Source organism: Tamandua tetradactyla, chromosome 7 (genome assembly GCF_023851605.1).
Source record: "Tamandua tetradactyla isolate mTamTet1 chromosome 7, mTamTet1.pri, whole genome shotgun sequence".
NCBI classification, from domain to species: domain Eukaryota; kingdom Metazoa; phylum Chordata; class Mammalia; order Pilosa; family Myrmecophagidae; genus Tamandua; species Tamandua tetradactyla.
Window position 1 is genome coordinate 28,073,616 of NC_135333.1, and position 25,625 is coordinate 28,099,240.

At 38.9% G+C, this 25,625-nt stretch overlaps 1 protein-coding gene across 22 annotated transcripts in view; it reads right to left on the reverse strand.

The window, feature by feature from the left end:
- Window positions 1-2,604: 2,604 nt before the first annotated feature.
- Window positions 2,605-25,625, reverse strand: part of RBFOX2 (RNA binding fox-1 homolog 2) — a 393,928-nt gene continuing 370,907 nt past the window's right edge. For 8 of the 22 annotated variants that reach the window (XR_013179261.1, XR_013179259.1, XR_013179267.1 and 5 more), the window contains 6 exons: window positions 25,006-25,148; window positions 18,444-18,486; window positions 10,372-10,460; window positions 9,829-9,901; window positions 8,474-9,218; window positions 2,605-8,138 (listed from right to left, as the gene is read on the reverse strand). Coding sequence is in view for 9 of the 22 variants with exons in the window: in XM_077168694.1 (XP_077024809.1) it covers window positions 8,084-8,138; window positions 9,829-9,901; window positions 10,372-10,460; window positions 16,225-16,256; window positions 21,342-21,381; window positions 25,006-25,138 (422 nt within the window). In the remaining 13 variants the exon portion in view is untranslated. Of the gene's footprint in view, window positions 8,139-8,473; window positions 9,219-9,828; window positions 9,902-10,371; window positions 10,461-16,224; window positions 16,257-18,443; window positions 18,487-21,341; window positions 21,382-25,005; window positions 25,149-25,625 lie in introns of those variants that run through there. The other 14 variants (XR_013179263.1, XR_013179262.1, XM_077168689.1 and 11 more) reach the window with 12 other exon arrangements.

A 25,625-nucleotide genomic window follows, 5' to 3' on the forward strand; every position in this document is an offset into this window, starting at 1 on the left:
TTGGGGATCAAGTCCGGTTTCATCATTAGAAGTGCACCCTGTGCGCATGCCTCCCATATCCTTGGTTAGAGGTCCCAGTCTTGTCTTTTTGAGAAACCAGCAGTTCAGCTTGAATGATTGCTATTCCTGAGAAATAGGGACACTGAAGAACAGAGAGGGAAAGGGCAAGAAGTGACATCTGAGCTGAGCCTTGAAAATTGAGGACAATTTCATCCAAAAGGCAGAGGGTGGTGCAGCAAAGGCAAGAAAGAGGCAAATTGTCTGGGGAGAGAAGCTCTGTCGCCAGGGTAAGAACACACAGGAACCAAGTGGACAAGGTGGCCTTGAGGGCCATCTTAGAAGCTTTCAGATTGCTCTAGAGAATGGGAGTTACTTAAGGATTATGAGAAGGAGGACAATATGATCATATTCATTTTAGAAGAATTCAAGTGGAAGTGCTGAGGATTGACTGACTAGAGGAACAAGAGGAAGCAGCTAGCAAGCCATTTTTCACTCAACGGCTACTTCATTGAATGTTTGCCACATGCCAGGGATATGGGGACACAAGGGTGAGAAACGGCCTAAGCCCCTTTCCTCATGGAGCTTACATTCTAATAGAATTTAACAGAAGAGAGAGACAAACAATAGACAAGTAAATAAACAAGGTAACTTCAGATAAATTTAGAATAGTGAGAGCTATGAAACAATCAAGTAGGGTGCTATAACAGGGGGAAGGGGCTCCTTTAGATTGGTTGGCTAGAGGGAGCCTTGCTGAAGAGGCAACATTCAATAAGACCAGAGGGAAAAGAACTAGAAACACTGTTTCAAGGAAGAGGGAACAACTCAGGCAAATCACCAGAGATGGGAATGAGCTTGGTTTTAATTTAAAGAACATGGGAAAGAAGCCACTGTGCCTAAGCAAAGTGAGAAGTGGGGGGATTGAAGGCCAAGTAATCAACTGGACTTGCTGATTGACTACTAGTGGGGAGAGAAGTCAGGGGTGGGGTGTCAGAGATGCCAGAGGGGTTTCCTGATCTTAGAAACTGGGTGGTCGCTGCCATTAACTGACATTGGAAACACTAAACGAGGTCTAGGTTTCAGGCTGGCAGCGCTGTTTCTAGGATAAGAAGGGCTGTTGGATACAGGCACCTAGCTCAGGGTAAATGGGGCACAGGATCTGTATTAACTGAAGACAAAGGTGGGAACACACCTTCTTTATTAGCAAGATTAAAACCTTTTCTTTTTACAGTATGTTCTTTTCTCAACAGTTTTAACATGGCTGTTGCAATTGTTCAATTTACTGATCTAGAGAACACAGGAGGTTTTGGGTAGAAAAATAATTTTTCAGGGATATGGAATTTTAGGAGCCCATGGGACTGTGGTTGGACCTAAGTCTAGAGTTTAGGGGAGCCTTACGGACTCGATAGAAATGCATCATTAACATGTAGACAGAAATTTCAGTTTGTGACATTTTGAGGGTAAAGTAGGAAAAGACAGAGTCCTAAAACAGAGCCCCAGGGAAATACCAAGATCTAAGGGAGTGGTGGTGAAGTGCACTAAGGAGGCAGAGGAACAGTTAGAGAGAGAGAAATGCCAGTTCTTTGAATTTCTGCGAGTTTATGTAAGAGAAACACTAGGAATGATAAATAGCCTGGTAGTGAAGGGCACAGACTCAGCTGCCAGACTGCCTGGATTCAAATCCTGGTTCTGCCACTTCCTGTGTGACTCGCTCAGGACAAGTTACTTTATTCTATTCCTCAGTTTATCTTCAATACGAAAATAACAGTACTGTCAGGACTGGGATTTGACTTGTCCCTCATTAAAAGTTAAGTTAGCCTGCTACTGTGTTTCATGGATGCTGATAGAAGACAGGAGACTAGGTCAGAGGCAAAGAATTTTATTATTTACAGCAAATGATGAGCAACAGCTCATGGGTTGGTTTCCCTGGCCCCCAAGTCACCTGGGCGAGAAGCAATCACAGCCTAGATGGATGCTGTGCAAACAGTTAGGTCTTGCACTGCAGACGAGCAACACTGGTCTTGGGGAGTCTATGTTTTTTAATAGCAGGTATTAAGCAAGGTTGCTCTTTGTGGATGGATATATTGCCTCACTCCTTAAGGTGACCTGTTGCAAACACAACTGCCAGGAATGGCCTTGGCAAAGAACAGTCAGGGCTTTGCATTCTTGGCATACCTAGCAAGAAGGACAGTAGCACAAAGAGCACAGAATGCCTGCCAAGCACTGCCCTATAGGGTGGTTGGAAAGTGCTTTGAACAGTGCTTTGTATCAGCCATTATTACTAGGGGTTCCCGAGAATTGGTGAGGAGAGCAGCTGTGAGTCCAGGGGAGGATGGAAAGCAAAAAGATAAAGCTGACAGACTGCAGAAGCAGAAGCACAAAAGCAGCTTCCAGAAAGACTGGAGCTTATCAACTGGAGGAAGCTACAAAGAGAAATTTACACAGTTCCAGCTTTTGGTCTCATTTGCCTTATAGCCTACCATGAATTATAATGTCTTACAATTAGGAAAGTGTTTTTTCCCACCTTAAGAAGTCCCATCCAAATTCTATCTTTTGAGCCTTAGGAGGAAGTAACTGGGAACAAGGATCAATACACACAAGCCAAAGAATGGTGTTTCTCTCTTTTATTTAAAAACAGTGCTTCATTACCATTTGCAAAGGCAGAGGCAGTGCTCCTCCTTTGCTTAGAGTTTATAAAAGCCAGCAACATGATCAATAATTTATACACATGGATAGTAATACAAAAAAATAAGGAATAAAAGCTAAAGATCTAACTACTCCGACCTTCACAATTCCAGCTACTTGATAATAGGAGTAACCCAATGAATACTGTATGGTCTGAAAGCTACTATACAATATGATTCTTAACGAGAAAGGAAGGGAATTAGAGACTGTCACAAAGCCCTGGGATGCTTCTCTGGATTTAGCAGGGAAACAGGACCCTGGGCAAGCAGCTCGGGTGTCCTAGGAAGTGATTCTGGGGAGAGTGAGAGGGGAAGGAGAGAAGGCTAGGTGGTCAATTATACAAGCATCCCATGGGATGCCCCCATTCCCCGAAGGTACCTGTTTTGCCATGGCAATGGGAAGGGCTGGAGAAATGGCATGTTGCATGTAGGGATGGTTCCGTCCCTGCCATGGAGGGTGGGAGGGAAATGGGGAGGTCTGTGGTATTTTTAGCCTTGCAAAAATGATTTGGACTGAAAAGCTCAGAGACTCAGGTAGGTCTGCCTGTCAGGGACAAGAAAACACTACTGCCTCTTTTATTACTTTGCAGCCCTAGCTTACATGTGTCAGCCCCAAGTTTGCTCCAGCTATTCACAAGCAGAATTATAACACAAGGAAAAAAATTCATATCCCTTAGGGAAAAAAGGATCAATTCATCACTCGGTAGATTATACAGCCAAAATAAGCTGCCAAAACAAGCACACCACACACACACACACCAAAATACTGTGAAAAGAAAAATACAAGAAAATAATTAAGTTGGGAGACTCGATGGGGTATAGACATTGCTTAAAGCACTTATCAGTCCCCAGAAAAACCAAACCAAAAAACATTTTTTTAAAAATCCAAAAGCTCATGAACCCCCTGGGAATCTGGTGGTAGTAACAGGGGCAGGGGGTGGGGAGATAAGAGAATCAATGTTCCCTTTTTGCTTGCCGGTGTGAGCTGAGGCCTCACATTGCCGGCGTGTATACAACTACCAGACAAGTGGGATCAAGCCCCTGTTGCTGGCAGTCTCCTTAAAGGCAAGGTTTGAGTCTTGGCTGATGAGTAGTTCTCTCAGTTACCAATCCCTGCCAACCAGCACTACCATGGCTGAATTGATCTACCGTTTTCCTGAGTTAAACTGTAACTGGCTACAGTTTCGGTAACATGGAAAAGAACTCAGCTACCACAGCCAACTGCAATATTTCAGGAATCCCCTCCATCTCTTGATGCAGGAACTTGATAACTTGCTGTAGTCTGGTCAGTAAGACTTATTTTCAAAGAAAAGTGTCAGGGACTCTACTATACTCACTAAGCCAGAGGGCACATGCTGGCTTTGGACACCCAGAGCCTGCTTGGAGAGGGCCCTGTTTCATGCCTTAGCTCTTGGATGGCTATTGCCTTGTTGATCAGTAAAGCAAGTATGAAGGAAGTACATAGGAAAAAGGAGAGGGAGGGAAAAGGCTTGTGGACAGTAACATTTCCAAAAAATATAGTGTTTTATGCAACAGAGAATCAAGTTTCACTGATGTATACTACAAATGGTCAAACATTTTCAAGAGCATGACAAAATAAAAACACACAAATTTACGTCGGATGTTCACCTTGCCCACTATTTTTTCCTAACTTAAAACAGTGCAAACAGGTAACTTACGCTTTTAAAACATCACGACCCCTTCCCCACCCCCCAAAGTCCCTTTCCTCCTAGTATCTGGGGAAAAAAACCTGCAATTCTGTAAATGTTACTGTGTTAGAGGGTTTTAAGCAGCAGAGAACTGGCCGGACTTGGCAAAAGGGGAAGGTTCATCAAACATTTCCCCCTTTTCCCTCCTTATGCATGCGTAAGTGCTTCCCAGACTGTCCCTTGGTAGGACTTTTTCTCCTGCCAGAGGGAAGGCGGGTGGGGGCGGCTTATCATGCCCTTGTTGCACATCCTTGGGATGCTTCCGTCCCTATTTTACTCCCTCCTATCTGGAAGCTATGTGATTAGTCATAGGATGGTGGTGATTAAATGACTTATCTGTTACACCTCTAGTAAAGTATGACCTAAACTAAGAGCAGTTCAGCCCCTGAGGAGTCACACAATTTGACGGAAAGCTGCTAGCACTGAATTATCTCCACTAGCTCCCCTTAAACTAAGAGTAGAGCCTTGTCTGTTTCTTTTTCAAGGACAAAAAAAAAAGTTGGCTCAATTCAGACTAGCTGTTGGAGGGTTATTGGTAGTAGTAGGTTTTTAAAACCTGAGAGCCTTAAGAATGATGAATCACAAATGACTAATCTGGGCTAATGGGAGTAGAACTAAGTAACACAAGGAATACTTGAAAAGACCTATGGGCAGCTCTCTGGGCTGAAAGAGGGATATTTAGATAAAGGTTTTTCACTATAGTTCTCCTTAAATAGAGCCCTGCATCTAAGAGCAAAATGCTTAGTATAGAAAGTTCAGGTCAGGAACTACAGTAAAGCTGTCAAAATCATCCATGTAATCTGTGATTCAGCAACAGTAAGTTTTTTGAATTATCAACCAGTATCCTAACAAGCTCACAAGATATTAAACTTTCTTTTGACTCTGTTTCTTAATCCAATGTGAAATAGAGTCAAGAATTTACAAGCATAGATGCTTCAAAGGAACCTGCTTCTGATGGAGTTGACTTGTACGACTATTTGGAATCTCAACATTCAAAAGGTGATGGGGAGGTTGATACTGTGAAATCTAGGTGCTTTGGAGAGCCCCAGTTCTCAGCACTGACAATGAAAACCAAAGGCCTTTAATGAAAAGCTGAACTCCATTTAGTCTTTCAAAGAAAAGGGACTGGAGGAAGCAGTATCTAAAACCATTCCTGGAAATGCAGCAGAAACCCACTGGAAAACAGAGCTTGCCTGCCAAATCCTCAGCCAGAACCAGCTGAACTGAAATGAGGTACCTCAAGCCCAAGCTTCTGCCTCTTTTAAAAGGGCCGTGGGAACTGCTTTCTCTACCTTTCTCATCATGCTTATTTCTTTCTAGGAAAAAAGAAGAGAAAAATTCTTAAATGCATTTCCCTATTCTCCCCGCACTGCTACAGGTACAACCATTTCGAATTTGGCCTAGTCTTCACTTGAGTAAGTGGCTTGCCATTTCTTGAGAATGGCTCCTATTTGAACATGACGCAAAATATCTCTCATTTTCTGTAGTAAGTAAAAGCTCTCCCTCAAAACAAAAACAAAAGAAAAAAAAAACTTCCCTGCCCCCATTTCCTAGAACTGTAGAAGTCCTGGATTCCATTTTCCCCTCCTCTAACTAAAATATTTATATACATGTAACAAAAATTGTCTTAACAGCAATAAACCAAACTTTGGCTGGGGGATGGGGCGGGGCTTTAAAAAAGGGTCAATGTACTGGGCAACGAGTATCCCCTTATTCTATGCATTCCTCCCCAGACTCAATAATAACTGCTTCGAGGCCTCTAGTTTCAGGCACAGCCTCTCTCCCAGTTACCAGGAGAGAAAATTCTGAATGGAAAGAAGATATGTATTACACATGACAGGCCAGTGCCCTCCCAGATATATCACTTTGCTTACAAACAATGTTTGATGCTGTCATATGTCAGTCATTTTAATTCAGGGACATGAACCATTTACCAGGCAAGAACACTTGAGGCAGGAGGCAGTAGTTAAAAAAACAAAACAAAACAAGTCAAAACCAAACCCATAACGAACCAGAAGCTCCATGTCTCTGAATTACTCCCTTTAGCAGCTATCCCTTGGGTGAAAGGTCACCCTAGTACCAATATGAATAGACCAGGGAGCCAAACAGACCGTACTTTTCTATTTTCTAATGCCTTCATTTTGGAAATGCTGTAGGACGCTTGCCTTTATCAGTAACAGCCAATAAGAGAAACACTTTCTCCCCCACTTTGATATATGAAATTGAAACCAGATAGCAAGTGCAATGACTCACTGCAGTGGCCATGGCATGGCTCTTTCTGGTAATATGTAAGATCCTTGCCATTTCAGACTCTCCTTCCAGGATGGGAGGGGAACAACCTCAGGAGCTCTGGGTTTTATATTAAGTGGTCCAGGTGCTCAGCTAGGTGCCTTTGGAGGCCAATGAAAAACTGGGTGGAATGGCCACAAGGGCTCATGACTGTGGATACAGTGACTCAAAGGCTCTAGAAGATGAGAATTCCTATGGCTTTGGAGCTAGTTCAAAGTGCCTCTGCCTGTACTTACATGTCCTCATCACCAAAACTTCCAGGGACAGCTATACTAGGACTTTATGCTTTATTTTTTTCAACAGGTTCTATATTTTTTATACTTTGTACTGACTTCAATGCAAGAGAAAGATAAGGCATATCAGAGTGACTTGCTGGACATTGTCTAACCTTCCTTTCTCCTCTTCACCGTTTATAATGGCTCTCAATAATTTGTACTTCTAATCCTCAAGCTGTGTCCAGATATGTGGGGGAAATCTGGCGACTGGCTCTTCTTCTGCTCCTGGGCCTGAAATTCCTGAATCTTGAGGACATGAAAGCAGGTGTAAATAAAAGGACAGATAAATTAAGCTGTGGTTCCATTAAAGGGGAAGTAGGACAGCAGGAATGCTAGGATTAAGAAAAGAATGCTCTTTTTTATACTCCAGAGTTCATTCTGAGACTGGTTTCCTAATGAGGTGTTTATTATCCACAGTCTGAGCGCGTGTTTGGAAACATTAATATTTAATTCCAAAAACTACACCAACTGTCTCAGGCTGTGCACGTAAGATGATTGTAAAAAGAATGGAGAAGACAGGAGGGAGGAGGAAAGGAAAGCATCTTTTTAATTCTCCTGCTTTGTAGGCACAGATTCCTGTCATTTATCAGCATGTGGATTCCTGCCACAGCCAATCAGAACTGCCTGACAGAGACCAGAAACTCAGAAGACTAGAAGAATATCCTGTGGCAGAAAGGAAAGAACATCTTCCTTTTCCTCTTCTGCTTGTCCCCCAACCATTCAGCACCAGATACACTTTGGTAATTCTGTCTGCTGATTTCTGATCAGATGCATTTACATCAGCTCCTAATGTCTCTCCTTCCTCATTAACTGTCTCTTTTGTGATTGACAGAATAAGCTCAGCACGGACATACAGACATGGAAATGCATTATTTTTTTTTACCACAGTTAAAAAAAAAAGAAAAAAATGCACAATCTTTGGAACAAAAGAATTAAAGGCAGAAATTTAAAGGAAAAATACATATTCAAAGAACAAAGTGAGGTATAAAAAAGTATTCTCTCTTTTTTTGTGTTTTTTTGTGTTTGTTTGTTTGTTTTTCCTCTTCATCTTGCTACAGAGTTCCTCTACTAGTAAATATTGCAATAGCCAGGCCTCATGAACTGGGGGGCTGTCCCATTTGCAGGGGTCTCACGTCACTTCAGTAGGGGGCAAATCGGCTGTAGCCGCCTCGGTATAAACTTGCCTGCAGTAATGAGAGACATAAAAATAAAAAGTTGAGAAAAGCATTAAAAATGAATAAAATATTCTGGGGTGAAAAAATAGCTTCCTCTGAAGCCTAAAAGCAACTGTTACTCCATGCAGTGAAGTCAGGAAACCAAATTCCACCTCTCAGGTGCTTATACCAGAGTCCAGCCCATTTATTGCTGGCCTGATACTCTCAGGTAGAGAGTATTATGATGGTTTCTATTGAATTATATACATTTTATTTATATGAATTGGCACAGAAGGGAAATTTAATATTGTTTAAAGCTAGGTATGCAAAAAGCTTGATTTTTAAAAGCATGGGCCTTTCTTTACCTTGATCCTTCATTAAAATCCTGGCCTGAAATAGCCTGCTGATTTGACTTCTTTCTTGCACATTTTCTGTCAGTGGTACACATTTTACTTCTGCTCACTAACTCCGGCATGTGTGGTCACAGATGGTGCTGTCTTTAAATCTCAGTTAATTACTCAACTAATAAAATAATTTCCTCTATGATCTATAGAATATTCTAAAACTAGGCTGTTTCTTGACATAGTCTAATTTATATATATATATATATATATAGCTGGGGTTTTATTCCTTTTTTTTTTTTTTTTATCTTTACCCAATGATTCCTTGTCACTTTCAATTAAAAGTTCTTTGGGAACATATCTTTCCCTTGGTCACATTCTTTCAATATACATCATATATCATTTTGGCACTAAATAAAACTTCAGGAACTTCCACTACCATTTTTATATTATATGTCTCTGTATGTTATATGCCTCTTCCTCAGTTCTAAATAAACATTCCCCCAGACCTTACTACTTCTTCCCACAAATCTTCATAAGTAGAAACTTAGTGTGAGAAATCATGGACTCTTTCATATTTCCTTAAGTCTTAAATTTTATGCTTCGTTCTGAATGCCTCTCGACAACTTCTCCCATCTCCAGAGGCTGTTGCCCAGTTGTATTCTGGATTAGAGTGACTGCCTAGCATTTAGGGCTGTCATTGTGGAATGGCCTATCTTCATAGCCAGTGAGTTTCCATTACTGGAACTGGAGGAGGCCAAGCCAATACCTGATTAAACACAAGAATATTGCAGTGAGGATTTTAATTTGCGTAGGGGAATTATTCTAGATGACCTCTATGGACTTTTCCTACACTTTCATGAAAATACCATATTCTGCCATAAATGGTATAGATAAAATATCTTCTTAAAGCTATCTATTATTCATTTGGCTACCTAGTATTATCTATCAGAAGGCTTAGGAATAGCAGAAATATCCTTTGGCAGCTGCATTTGAAACTTATACACACAAAATTTTTGAAAAGGTTAGTGAGAACTGGAGAGTCTTATACCTCTAAGTCTTGGCCAACACCTATCATACCATGCAAAACTATGCCACAAGTACCCCAACACGTGAGCCAAGATTAAATGTCAACCTGTTCCCTTCCTTTTCTCCCCCAAATGATGCCTTAACTTAGGGCAGGCTGTCTATTCATTCTCTTCTGATGCCCTCAGCTGGACCATGTGGATCATACTGTAATACATAGATAAATACAAGTGGCTTTAATACTTTGGCAATGGAGGAAGGGTTGAATTATGACCACTTTACATCTTTTGTAGTCTGTTGGTAAAAGTTAAAAGGGGTAAAATGGTTTAATAAAGAAAGGTATATACACTTACCACAGCGCCAACTCCATAGCTAGCAGCAGGGGCAAGGGCATGGTAGGGGTCTGCTGTATACACCCTGCCATAACTGGAAACAAGAATTACAATCAGAGAGATATAAGAAAGATTGTGATCCATATCACTAAAGGGTTTACTGTGCTGTAGATTTGTTTGTAACTTGGTTTTGGGATGCTATTAGGAAACTGGCAGAACGGAAAAAAAAATGTCTATTTCTACTCCTAAAAGCAGTAATCCTGAAAAATCCTGAAGGACTTCTATAAAGTGGAAAAGATGGGAGCTGGAGATGAAGAAGGGGGAGATTGGGGTCAAAATCAAAGAAAAGACAGGAACAAAAGAGAGTGAGCGAAGGAAGGAGTAAGTGATACTGGCTTTTGGCATGAAAGAGGTCACAGGAGAAAACCTCTGGAAAAACCCAGGTTTGCAAGAAACCCAGTGTACTGCATATTCCTGGAATGAAATGGGTGGAAAAGGGGCTAACATTCTGGGATGGCACAGTGCTCATAGCACCTCAAAGCTCACTTTTCGTTTTTTACATACCCGTCGCTGTAAGCGGCTGCAGCAGCTGCAGCAGCTGTGGCTGCGGTTGCAGTAGCAGGCTGTGCATATCTGTAGGCTGCATATCCACCCTATAGGAGAGAAGAGAACTGACTTTACAGATACCTCTCCCCCCAGGAAGACAGATAATACATATACCCACCCACACACAGACACAGGCACACACACAGACACACAGATATAGGGACAAACTCAAACACAGACACAGACATGGGAAGAAATGTTTCAAACTGCATCAGTCTACATGTTATTCCTCTAGTAGAAAATTAAATTTCACTTAATGCAGGGATTTGCTTTCCAATTTGTGAGTGTAACAAGTATATAATATATAATATAAATTGTTCTCAAATTTAAGAAATGAAGATATGATTTGGGTGGGATCTTACTTCAGTCTTTGTTGGAACTATCAATAGGGAAAATACAGAAAGTTGGGTAAACTATTTCATTGCCAGAAATGTAAATTATAGAATTAAAATACATTAAATTTATCTATGTTTACTTCAGATACTCTGATGCTTACTGAGATTGACTTAATTGCTAAGAGATTTACAGGATATAACAGAATGCTCTGAAAGAAATAAATGCTCCACTGGGCCTGGCCTGTTTGCAGAGAGGCTAAGATAATCAAAATATTAGGAAAAAAACAATGGAGATTGGGGTTGGCAAACTATGGCCTGTTAGACAATGCAGCTTGCAACCTGTTTTTGAAAACAGTTGTGACAAAGTCCGTACGGCCCACAAAGCCAAAAATATTTATTATTTGGTCCTTCACAGAAAAAAGTTTGCCAAACCCTCATTGGTCAAATTACACCAGAAATGGCTGAGGATCTTTTAGATTTAAATAGATCAGGAGCAGCACCGCCACTGCTGCCCCCCACCTCCCAATCCCAGCATTTAACTGTACTTATTTTCCTTCCCTAAACGGTTTTGGGATTCCTACATCTAATCTTTTCTTCCAATGGTTCAAATATCCCCTCTCAGTCCTAAAGAGTTTCAAATCACTACATCCTGTTATTTCAAATTAGTCTAGTTGAAGAAAATACTCAATAGATTTTTTTCCCTCTGTCACGGTGAACCTTATATATTTCTTAGTAAAAGTATTTCAAAGACAATTGAGCAAATGCCACAGGAGACAGGCCATTTAAAAAGTGTTAAGTCCTACTTTTTCTTTTTTTTTACCCTCCTAGAATTCATCTATTTTACCTGCACCTAATTCAGATGTGCATTTTTATTATTACCCTTCCACCACTGACTATAACTGATCAGTGGTCCATTTTCACACCACTTCAATAGTGAACGGCACATATTTTCTTTCTGTAGGTTGTGTGTGTCCATTTCTCATGGACATCTAAAGCTTCCTGCCTGTGCTTTCTACTTTTTATTCCTTCAAATGCTCAATTTTGCTAAATCTACAAAAGACATTTCATATTTGCTTCTGCATCATTTTTTGCTTCTGCATCAAAACAAAGTATTTGTTTAATGGGATGTATTCTTTTTAGCCATCTGATATGGTAGCTTCTAGCTTACTTTTATTTCCATTCAAATATAATTTTGGAAATATGTGTACTTTCTTGTGAGCTTCTAAAGCTTTTTGTTCCTTTCCTATATAAATTCTGCCTTTTCTAATAGAATAAACAGCATTTTGAGGGAAAATGTACTTTTGCTTTTTAAGTTTATGCTACTTTAAGTCACTGAAGTAGCTTCAACTATGTATTTTAAAAATCTCTGGTTGGTTTCCAATGGTTATATATTACTCCTTCTTAGTTTTAACTAAGCTTTTCATTACAATTAGAGATGGCTACACCAGTTTAGAATTAAAGTTTGCTAGTAGAAAGTTTACAGCAGGGCTATCTTTAGTAATTCTTCTTTATAAATAAGTATCATACAATATTACTGTGGTCTGTCTCTCCAGCACTCCTCTAGGCACCAAAATAATCTTTAGAAATGTAAAAAAGTCAAGGTAAAGCCTGATTCATGCTTAACTAAATAAAACATTTAAAAACTGAAGGTTTATGCCATAGGGCAGAGGTATAAATTCTCATTAAGGGAGCTGAGGCTCAAAAGTCCTTATCGAGGGTAGATTTCAGGCCCTCCTCTCAGTAAGTCTGAGTGGAGATTCTAGGGTACAATCTCTCCAGGTATTGTGTCAAACCACAGTTTTGAGCTGTACTGTACTAATTTTGGGGGGAAGAAGAGGCTCTAAGTACAAACCATTTTCCTTCTTTTTTTTTTTTTTTAACAAACAAAAAACTATATTTCAGGTGCAGCTTCATTCAGTGTTCCAACATAGTTACATTACACTTAGGTATTATTGTGCTGTCCATTTTTGAGTTTTTGTATCTAGTCCTGTTGCACAGTCTGTATCCCTTCAGCTCCAATTACCCATTATCTTACCCTGTTTCTAACTCCTGCTGGTCTCTGTTACCAATGATATATTCCAAGCTGATTCTCGAATGTCGGTTCACATCAGTGGGACCATACAGTATTTGTCCTTTAGTTTTTGGCTAGACTCACTCAGTATAATGTTCTCTAGGTCCATTACATGCTTCATAAGTTTAGTCTGTCTTAAAGCTGCATAATATTCCATCGTAGGTATACGCCACAGTTTGTTTAGCCACTCGTCTGTTGATGGACATTTTGGCTGTTTCCATCTCTTTGCAATTGTAGATAATGCTGCTATAAACACTGGTGTGCAAATGTCTGTGTCTTTGCCCTTAAGTCCTTTGAGTAGATACCTAGCAGTGGTATTGCTGGGTCGTAATCCATTCTGCCAGTCTATGTCTTTTGATTGGGAAATTCAGTCCATTAACATTTAGTGTTATTACTGTTTGGATAATATTTTCCTCTACCATTTTGGCTTTTGTATTATATATATCATATCTGATTTTCCTTCCTTCTACACTTTACTCCATACCTCTCTCTTCTGTCTTTTCGTATCTGACTCTAGTGCTCCCTTTAGTATTTCTTGCAGAGCTGGTCTCTTGGTCACAAATTCTCTCAGTGACTTTTTGTCTATAAATGTTTTAATTTCTCCTTCATTTGTGAAGGACAATTTTGCTGGAATTTAGAAGTCTTGGTTGGCAGTTTTTCTCTTTTAGTAATTTAAATATATCATCCCACTGTCTTCTAGCTTGCATGGTTTCTGCTGAGAAATCTACACATAGTCTTATTGGGTTTCCCTTGTATGTGACAGATTGTTTTTCTCTTGCTGCTTTCAAGATCCTCTCTTTCTCTTTAACCTCTGACATTCTAACTAGTAAGTGTCTTGGAGAACGCCTATTTGGGTCTATTCTCTTTGGGGTGCGCTGCACTTCTTGGATCTGTAAATTTAGGTCTTTCATAAGAGTTGGGAAATTTTCAGTGATAATTTCTTCCATTAGTTTTTCTCCTCCTTTTCCCTTCTCTTCTCCTTCTGGGACACCCACAACACGTATATTTGTGCGCTTCATACTGTCATTCAGTTCCCTGATCCCCTGCTCAAGTTTTTCCATTCTTTTCCCTATAGTTTCTGTTTCTTTTTGGAATTCAGATGTTCCATCCTCCAGTTCACTAATTGTAGCTTCTGTCTCTTTAGATCTACCATTGTAGGTATCCATTGTTTTTTCCATTTTTTCTTCTTTGTCCTTCACTCCCATAAGTTCTGTGATTTGTTTTTTCAGATTTTCTATTTCTTCTTTTTGTTCAGCCCATGTCTTCTTCATGTCCTCCCTCAATTTATTGATTTGGTTTTTGAAGAGTTTTTCCATTTCTGTTTGTATATTCAGCATTAGTTGTCTCAGCTCCTGTATCTCATTTGAACTATTGGTTTGTTCCTTTGACTGGGCCATATCTTCAATTTTCCGAGCGTCATCCATTATTTTCTGCTGGTGTCTGGGCATTTGATCAGATTTCCCTGGGTGTGGGACCCGGCTGGTTGAAAGGTTTTTCTGTGAAATCTCTGGGCTCTGTTTTTCTTTTCCTGCCCAGTAGGTGGCGCTCATTGCACTCGTCTGTCTGCGGGTCCCACCAGTAAAAGATGCTGTGGCTCCTTTAACTTGCCAATCCGAATCTTGCAGTCGGCCGGGAAACCGCGTGTGGAGGGGGGGTTGCTGCGGCTTGGGGGAGTGCCGGTCCAAATTGCCCAGGTGGCCCGAGATGCCAAGCGTGGCGGGAGGGCCCCGCTATCCAACGTTCCCAGTCAGACCGGGGAGCCACGTACGTGGAGGGGACCCCAGTCGCCAGCTGCCCCGGCCGGGAAAACGCGCGCCCCTTGGGTATCTCACCGCAGTGGATTCTCCCTGCCCGTTCAGCCATTCCAGAATGGGGTACACTGTCTTTTTGGTCTCTGTCATGGCTCCGGAAGCTGTTTCGTATTGTTTCTGTTTCTTTAGTTGCTGTCCTGGAGGAGGAACTAAGACCCGCGCGTCTTACTAAGCCGCCATCTTCTCTGGAAGTCCCTCATTTTTCAGCCGCTCGATGGTTTAGCAATAATGTCACTGCTAAGCAAAATAATTAAAAATGGGTTCGATGGCATGGAAGAAGCTTCCTTCCAAACAGAAATAGAGAGACTCTATATGTAATAACTTTTTTCTTTTATAAGTGAACTCTGACTTTAGAATTTGAATTTGATGAGATTCTTTATTATTCAAATTAAGGAAAACAGGTCAGAGATGCAGATGTCATTGACAACAATAGCTGTAAGGAGAATATCAGTATTAAGAAAAACTACATTAATAGTTTTTTTTTTAAAGCAGATAATATTTCAACATGACTACTTTCCTAATTACTTTATGAGGATGATACTAAAGGAGGGAGGTGCCTATCTTTAGGATGGGCAGGTAATATCCGAATAAACTAAAATGGTAATTCATTCATGACTCAAAAGATGAGAAAAATTAAATTGGATATCACCGATTTACTCCTTTTGGATACAGTCTAACTCCAAAGTACTTCTATTGTTGCTTAAACTGATTATTCAATAAAACAGATAACAAAAATATAAGCAATTAAAAAATTTTTTTTAAGAATCAGATATATGTATTTCTCTTTCAGGTTTCAGAGTACACAAAAATTTCAGGCTGAGAATCAGTTTTCCCAACTTCTACTTCTACTAGCAAGTCTGGAGATATTTATGGAACATGAGAACAAAGTGCAGTTTGAAACACTAAAGTTTTCATTACTTTTTCTTAAGTCTCTTCAAAAAAGAACAGGGATGGGGAAAAGGATAGGAGAGACAGGGTTCAGGCGTGGGGAAGGGATATGGCGCCACAATTATTAATCACATTAAAAACTAAGCATGCCAACATCTTGGAGCTAAACAACCAGCAAAATCACCACGTTCAGACTCATATTGGCTAACTATCTATCCCAGCATTCTCTTGGGACAGCGGTTTGCCCTAGGCTCTACCACAAGCTCGGTGAAGTACACAGCCTCAATTACTAGAGCGTGCAGCCACAACGACCTGGTATTACGGAAACAGTCAGTCACCACTTGAGTTAACATTCCATACCCTAACAACTGGCCCCTCCCCAGCCCAAGGAAATAGTAAATCTTGCCCACCCTAGCCCTAGCCCACACCACAATGTTAATAATTATAACAAGCAGTAACCCATCTGTTATATCAGAGAAGGGAACAGAGACTCCACTGAGAGATTTAGAGTGAGATGTTAACATTTCTTCAGCTGACTGCACAAACAAACAAACAAAAAAAAAAAAGAGGAGAAATAATTCATTTGGAGATATGAAGTCATGAAATAGCTGATGTGTACTGCTTTTAACCATGCACTGATGCAAAACTGAAGCAACCATTAATAGTAAAAATTTAAAAGGACATATGTATTTACACACAATCAGACCTGTTTGATCTGAAGCAGTTTGCAGAGTCTATCTGTGTATGATTTGAAATAAAACAAAAAATGGGGATTAGCATGGCCACAGCACACCCTAATGTAGAAGGGCACACATGGACAGCTTTTGGGAACTCTGATAGCTAGATAAATTTGACATGGCTAAGCCTGATCCAAATATTTGCATGTCCCTTTAAAAAAATTACTTTCTTATTCCTTTGTTATTAATTTCTTAATGACTCCCAGTGTTCTAAATTGGGACAGTCCAGTGCTACATCACTCCCAGTTCAATTTTCCTGACCGCCAACATAATGCAGTCTTGATCCGCAGCACTCACTTGTATCCTTGCCCTCTGTCAACATTCAAATAGTCTGAGCAACAGTGATCTAAACAATATTTCTTGTGTTTAAGAATTCTATCTTTTTACATATCTGTAACCAATCCCTGCCTTCGACTTCCAGCTTTTTCAAAGGAAAATGTTACTTTTAAGATCCTTTTCCATAAAGACTTTTGACATTGTTAAAACAAAGTCTCAGTTTTCCATAGTTCAATCTTACTTCCTAGGGATTTTCTACTTCACTCTGAATCAATTTTATCATCTAATTAACTTTATAAAGTTGCCACAGTGACCACATGATTTTTCTGCAGTTCTGTAGCTGTGTTTTGAAGCAGGACAAAATGGATGGGTTCTATGTGTCATTCCTCATATATCTGACCTATATCCGCATATTAGTTTAATCTCACACTGGCAGAATTTCCCCTTGTCCTGATTTTAACCTACCCTTTAATTTTATTCTATTTTTGCTTTTGTTTCACATTAAAACAGGACTTTGGTGAGCATGTGATGTCAAGACACCTTTCTATTTGAAAGACGATGACATTATGTGACACTGAGGAGGAGTGTGTATTTCAAGACCAGCAGACAGAAATGAAAGCTTGTAACCTATATGTGTATACAGATCTTATATCTATAAAAATTGACAGACAAGAGTCTGAAATAATGTAACTAAGGAGCAAGCTGAATGTGGGTGGAAGGTGAGTGCTATGGGTAAAATCACTACACAGAGTAGAGACCTATTCCAACTACTTTGGGTTTAATGCTGTGCCTCTGGGAATCATTTTATGATCTCTAGATGATTCTAACTCCCTCCATTCCCTAATCTCCTTCCCACCCCATCTGAGAACCACTCCTCTATTCAGAACATGTATGAGGGGCTCTTTAGGAGCTATTAGAATCTTTATTTGGTAATATGTACTTTCGATTAAATGTGAACAACACAGACCTGAATGCAAAAATTTATAACAGTAACATTATTACTGCTTTTGCTTGAGACCGATATACTTTGAAAAGTAGTTATGAAATATTTTAAAGGAAGTGTTTAAATTTTATCTATTATTTAAAATTAAGGTAGGGGAAAACTGTTAATGATCAACGTGGTATCTTCCACTTATTTCTGTGAAAGATGAAGACAGTGAGTACACTTAGAAGGTCTGCTGATAGTTGGGTGCTAGGAAAAAGAAAACAATGAATGGCTTTTCACAATCCAGTTAGTTTACTTAACATGGTGGCTACCCAGTGAGATTTTGGATAGAATAAATTTGGGGAGATTTAGAATAGTAGAGTGTTTGAAAAGTCTAATTCATTAAAGACCTGTTCTTACTTACAGGTGAAAGGAAAAGAAGGTAAGGGAAATACACATCTCAATTTCAGAATGCCAATATGTCTAGATTTTTAAGGCAACTTCGAACTTACGTAACAGCACAGACCAATTACTAGTCTAATTTCAGTTCCCAATCTTGGATTCAGGAGTCCTATTTGGACAGAATTCTACTTCCTCCCTCTTCTCATTTCTCCCACAGCAGAAAGAAAACGTCCCCAACTGCTAAGATCTCCAAATATAAAAGACCAGTTGAAACACCACAGATAAATGTGATTGACAAACTAAAAGAGTTGGCAGTGATGGGACAGTGCACCTGACACGCCTAGTGTGGTTATGTGGTTATGGGGACAAGAGCACTTGATTTTGGAGGAAGTGCCATTGTGTGTGAAACTTGATTGTGTGCACTGCTGGGGCAGCAGGGCTCAGATCACACGCTCACAAGTCTTGATTGTCCAAAAAAGCCTCTGTTCCCATCTCTAACGTGGAGCTGGAATGGTTAGTATAATTCAATTTTTTCACTGCAATCCACAATCTGATTGATTGGCAGGTCACACTTGGCACTCCTACCTGAGGTATTTTAGCGCTAATGATTGGTTCCTGTAAGACTATTCTATAACAGAACACAGGAAGAGCAATTCAAAAAACACAGCTGTGGAAGGAAAACAATCATACAAAAAGCCCGCTAAGGGGCCCACCAGCCTTTTCTTTCCTTTGGATGCAAGCATGCTTTTCATAGAAGGAGCATTAGAAGCAGTCTGTTATCCCATTTAAAAAGTGAATTAGGGTGAACTATGCCTTTTCTACTGGTCAAAAAAGGGGGATAGTGGGGTGGACACTATCTCTCTGACCATTCCCAAGTCCTATCATGATAGATCTCTTTACAAATTATGGATACATACATATGCTAGATCAGTTCGCTAGAGAGGAACGTGTCATAAAATAAACAGAAAGGAAGAAAAGGCCTAGCAAGGATCACTGTCTTAGAGCAGGGACTTAAAAAACCTCTACTACTAAAAGCCAAAAATTAATAAAAATTTAACAAAATCAGCAACTTAAACCTTTTTTCTCGTGTCTTCCCTTCAAATTCTGGTTTAGTGCATCTTACTAGTCAAACTCTCCACTTTTTCTGTTTCTAATCCACATTACTGAGGAAACAAGAACTAAATTTATATTGTTAGAAGTCCACAGATGGGAAAATGTACAGAGAGAAGTAGAGCTGACATAAGGTGAAACAACAGAGTTTTTGTTGTTTTTAAAGAAGCATCCTTTTGGCTACCTCACATATTGAAATAGGGACTATAACATTTTAAATGCTTTAATTATATTTAGGCGTAGCTCAATAGTTATCTCATAATGTATTCTTGTTTTTCATTAGTGGGCTCAGATATTATTTCTGCACTAGTCACAAATTTTTGTCTCCAAGTAACTGCTTTAAGATAGGAACTATCTTAATATGTGTGTGTGTGTGTGTGTGTGTGTGTGTGTGTGTGTGTGTGTGTGTGTATGTACATATATATTTAGGCAAAAAGCACTAAATTAATTGTTAACTTGATTAAAGTAACTGAGATAGATTAAAAAGTACAAAAGTGTTTTCTGGATAGTACAGGAAAACCATCTCAATAAAATCATACATTGTGTACTAAGGAAAGGAGAGAACTGTAAACAAGTATCTGCTTGGTTCACTTACCAACGTGGTAGGAGTCAAATCTTAATAAAGTGGAAGTAGGCCATATTTTAAAATCCCCAAATAAGGAAGATTTAGAGGGAGAAAAAAGCAGACGATTTTTAATTCAAATGGATTAAAATATTTGTTTTAATAGACCAGATTTCAAAGAAAAACAATTGAGATAACATAAAGACGAGTTTTATGAGAATATGTATGAGATGTACATGCTCAGATCATATGTAAATTATATATATATATATACACACACACATATATATATACAGAATAAGTAATTTAGTGTAAAAAATAGGACATATGTTTCACAACCTTCCAGTTTCATTGTGAGCATAGAAAAAAGATATCTTTTGTCATTCTTGAAAACAATCTGAGGAAAGAGGTGAACTCTAATTAAAGTACAAAGAAAGTTAATGAACTATGGATTAGTTGGGTTTTATGCTTAGCTATACAAGTGACTCGTGTAATTATGGGTAATTCACAATCTCTCTAAAAGACATCTAAGTGAGAGGTTGGATCAAATCATGGCTAAGATTCCTTTAAGTATTTCAAAATTCAGGCATACTTTGAAAGCCTACTCTAAACAGCACAGAGTCTACAACCACCTATATATCTGCATGGACTGCATTATTCTAGCTCTACTTTTTGCAATACATCGAGTTTCTAAGTGGATTCTAAAAGTGCAATAACTTTTTAGAGAGCAGAGAATCTCTGGCACACTGTGGAAGTTCACTAAAAAGGTCCCCTTACTGATTTGGGGAGAAAAGGCACTGCGGTGTGTGTGGGAGTGGTGGCAGGGGGTAGGAAGGTGTGGGCTGTAGGGAAAGCATTTCCAGACAATTCTAACCTATTGCCATTGAATAATTTTGTGCTAAGAAACTTTTCTTATAAAATTGTTTTCAAAAAAAGACCATTTGGTGAGGTCCTAAAAAAACTTCAAAACTCAAACTTTGTTAGTTCATTTTGTCCATATGTTAAATATGTGACAAACCACAGAGTTTTACAGTTAGACAATTTAAATCATGATTACACGTCAATGTGGCTGATAGACTCAACAAATCTTGCATGATAACAGGATATTTGTAAGTGTCTACGTTGCTAATTATGTCACTTATTTTCCTCTAGACAACTCTTAAGAAAAGAGACTTGCTGGTTGTGGACCTTTTGATAGAAAAAGGCTTCAAGCACTGAATCTAGAGCACCCTCTTATTACTCATCATTGTTAACTGGCATCAGTTTCTTATTTCACTTTCACAGGATAACACTCTCTTTGAAGTATGTAAAATAGGAGAACACACAGCTCAGAAAGCTTATTACCACTTACATAAATCAAGGCTAGAATGATCTAAAGAGAGATGTGAAATGAGAAGAAAAGCAGAAAAGGTAAAAAAGTTGTTTTAAGGCTAAGCTATTTCTGTTTTTTATGTATGCAAATGATATACAGTAATAAAAGACTTTAAACCTGCTGATCATCTCACAAATAAATTAGTGGTACACAAAACATCTGTGGGTAAAGGGAATGGAAAAGAATATGTCCAGTAGACTGACCCTAGCAATGATCAGGAAACCCAAAGGCTTAGTTTTTGCACCCAGGGGCAAGCGCAGTGGCAGAGAAGCATGCTTGCATTCCTAATATATAAATATATATATATATATATCCACAAGGAAAAAGAAAATAAAAAATAAATTATATTTTAAAAAACCAAACCAAACCAAAGAAACAGAAAAAAAAAGGCTGGCTTGTCAGGGGATGGGGTTGAGAAGGCCCCGGTGTGTGTACTTACATAGAGGTCAGCACCGTAAAATCCGTCCTGGTAAACCACACTGCAGAAAATCCACACAAAAACAAAAACAAAAAACAAAAGAACAGAAACACATTCCGGTTATTGAGGACGGCAGCATGCACATGCGCTCTACACAGGCAGGTGATGTATGAATACACAACCTGGGCTTTGGGGCCACCGCAAATCAGTGAGGAAAGGTGAAGGTGCACACGCATGTTACACAGTTCTAGGACATGCGAGGTAAGGGAAAGGGATGCAAAACTGGAATAAATTACCTGGATATTTGGTAATTAAGAGCAAAACAATTAAAAGTATTCCCAGAAGGGTCTAATGTATCTATCTGGTGGACTGGAAATATCACTTTTTGTATCTGGAGTATTTTTAAAAATAAGCTTGCACTAGGAGGACGTTTTTCTTTAAAGAATTTAAAGAGAGGTAGGTGGGTGGGGGTAAGGAGGTTGCATATGAACAAAAACGGAACCCAAAGAATTTCAGTATGCAATGTGTGTTTCAAAATTATGTTTAGCATTTCGTTTTCAGCTTTATAATAATATGAAATTTTTTGATATCCATACATCACCTGCTTTTTACCCTGCACATTAGACATGCGATAAGATTTGGCTGATCACACAAGCATGCAAAGTATTATTATTCAGCATTTTAAGAACCAATGCAACACCTCGGAAAAACAAGTCAATCAATTCTGACCAAAGTAAACAGAGAAATGTAATTTAAAAAAAAACAACAAAAAAACACAACCAAAAATACCCACAATGCATTGCTTTCACAAGCAGAGATAATGAGCTAAAGGTTAAGGTGATTGGTCCAAGGTCTAAGAATTGAAAGGTGCAGTGGGGATCCCAGATAGTAACAATATAATCCAGAGTGGGAAGGAGTAACTAGATTTTAAGGGTCCTTTTTGATCTTAAGAGTATTCATGGCATTCTGAAAAAATGCAATTGATAATTGAAGTTCTGGGCATGCCCCGGGAGCATTCTATCTATTTAAAAGAATAAAACGGAGAAGGCAGTTGATTAGGAATAGAAGGTTTATTTTCTGTTTAGAAAATAACTTGTATTCAACAAACAATGCCTGACGCTTCTTGTTTTTTAATCTAGAGCAACACTATACTATTATACTTAAAATATAGATTTTAAATGTTTGAGGTATTTTTGTGTATACAGACTTTACTTAAAACATATTTTGGGACCGAAAGACATGGAACAGCAGGAACGGATAAAAGATAAGACTTCTTTATACCTATTAAATCAAGATTTAAATTAGAGGATTTCTTTATCATTTATTCAACTGAACAAGCTAGACATTTTCATCACCACTTTCTCTGTTACAATAAACAAGCTAGAAGTAAGGTCATCAAATCACATTTTAAGACTCAATCTTATAGGTAGCTGCAAAGTTGTTCTACTTCCAGTGGCATGTTGTTGCGTTTACAGGACAGTATGGGTATACTTTACAAAGCCCCCAACGTGCTGTCCCTTTGCATCAGACAACAGGGAACTTACACTTGTCTTTGATGTTCCGTTAGCTAGGGTCTATCTACCTTCATTGTCTCCAATTGCAAATAAAGTTGAGAAAGAAGTCTGTCTCTAAACTGCATTTTAGTAAAAAGGAGACTTGTCCATAATGAGACGGTTGATAAAATCCAAAGCATTAGAGCCAAGCAATGATTAATTAACCTTCAACTATTTCAGTAAGGGGATAAGGTAAAGGTAAAAAGTATAGAGGAGTGGTGATATTAAAAAACATGAATAAATTTTACCCTAAATTGTATCACTCGCCAGGAATATTCACCTAAGTTCTAGAAGAACTCCAATATTTCCTATATTAAAATGCCACAGGAGGCTAGAACACAATGATTGATGATGAAATTAGTTTACTAAGCTGAAAAGCAATTCTAGGCCAGTCCCCACAAAATACTGGACTTATTCCTTGCCATCTTCCATGTAAATACAGGAGATTTGGTTAATAAAAAAGAAAACATGGAAAATCAGCGTTCAATGTAATGCACAGAAGTTGATGTGATTGGACGAAACGATAAAAATACCTTTGAGCAAATATGTACTTGACACAGTCTTGGTAGATCATGGGCTCTCAAGTTTGGCCAATAGACTGATATCACCCTACATTGAATAGGAATGAATTCATCCACTTTATAAAATAACTGAGGAATATTACAAAGTAAAGAAGCCCCTTTTTTTTGGCGAGCAGTTCTCTTGGCAAACATGATCCTAAACTCTCTTAGACTGAAATGGAAGACATTTCAGTACAATTTTCCTAGTATGCAGCAGAACTTCCAAAATGTTCATTTTATTACACTTGAATATTTCTTGATGAAACAAAACTGTATCTTTATTCATTTCTTTAAAGAGATGTCAGAGGTTGAAGGCCAAAGGTTAGGTTGTATGAAAAAAGGATAAAATTAAAAGTAAGTAATGGTAGAAGATGGAGATGATGGAATGTATAGGATTTAAACATCTATTAACTGCAAACAAAAGTTAACTTCTGGAATGGTTTCCTTTCAACGGCTTTTGGAGCCTGCCTATTTCAACATGCATACTAAAAAAAATGCTTTAATTCTATGGACCAGAGGACCCTTGAATGGTATACCAATTTGGTGTATGAACGGATGCTGAATTTATACACCCCAAGGCTGGTTGGGCCAATTTTGCTGCCAGAAAACAACCCACAAAGGAGGCTCTTTCTCTGTATTTTACCTAAGTATCAGCTAGGTTTTTCTGATGCTATGATGATTTCTCATTAAGAATCTGGAAAAAAAAAAACCTGCCACAGGCAGAGAAAAGATGAATAACACAAATGTCACATTCAATCCATTCTATAAAAATATACATTTTAGGTTCTGACACTGAGAAACAACTAAAAACAAAACCTATCTTCACTCCTTCTCCCTCATTCAATAGCAAAGGATTTATTTGTTGCTATGGAATCATTCCACTGCATGAGACACCCTCCATACAAAAATCAAAAGGTGAAGGATGCTCAGCTACATTAGTTGTTTTACCATCACTCAGAAGCCAACTGCAGTTTAATTCGTCCTACTTCTCCCTTTCTCCCTTGATTCAATTGGACTTGGTTCATCTTTGAATTAATCTCTTTTAATCCATTTCCTACAAAGAAAGCAAATCCATTGTGGGTAACTAGCTCTGCTGCTCACCACCCAGGCAATGAATCCCAAGGAGTCAGGTGGGTGGGGCACATGACAGCTTCCACCCGAACATGGAGTGGTAATAAGGGGGTGAACACAGCAGATGCAGTCTTGTACTACAATCTTGAGCTCCTATTTTGATTCTCTGCAGTAGTGTTAATTCATATACATGCGATGCTAAGTGAACTCCATGCCAACACATTGCTAGTAAACACAAGACGGTTCTGGCTACCGTCTAAAGCCCCTACTATGAGAGCTTAAGGTTTCCAAAAATGATTTATATAATGAATTGACATTTTGTTACATTCTGATGATGGTATATTTTGGTTCTTGTCATCTAATCTGTTAATTTACAAATATTCACTGAATGTCTACTATACGGCACTGCAACGTGCGAGAAGTCATGAGAGAGCCATGGTATTCTGCATTTGTTCACTTACGTATTTGGAAATATACCTGATTTTGGAATCAGATGCTTACCCTGGATAAGCGGGAATGGCTGTTGGAGGTACTGCTCGGACTGCACCATATACCGTCCGCCCTCTACCCCTCAGGTGAGCTCCTCTGAAAGCAGCTGCCGTGGTGGCTGCAGCTGGGTAAGGAAAGCCAGGAACTAAAGGGAGACCCAAAATATGACAGAAATTTCAACTTTTATTCAATAGCAGCTGAACAGCTATAACTTGATTGGAACCAATTTTAGAAAAGATTTAAAGATATATGCTATATCTTTCCTAATACATATATTATTCAATTACATCCTGTGTCTCTTAATGAGAACGAAATGGAGAGAAAGAAAAGCCTATGTTCCCATGTGTCATTCACCACAAAACTATGAAAACTTGCAAAGTTTTCCCTGCAACTTCTCAATCTTGGTATTACAATGCAGTGTGATGAGAAACTGGTCAAGAAGCCATGAGAATTACTGACATAAGAGATAGGACTTTTTATTTCTCTGGGTACTTTAAATCAGATTGATAAAAACTCTTTAACTGGTCAATTACTAATCTTGTTTCCAAATATTTTTACGTACACACATTATTCCTCAAAATAACTGGCTTTCTGTATTTTTGCATCACCCCACCCCCAAGGTATATAATAGT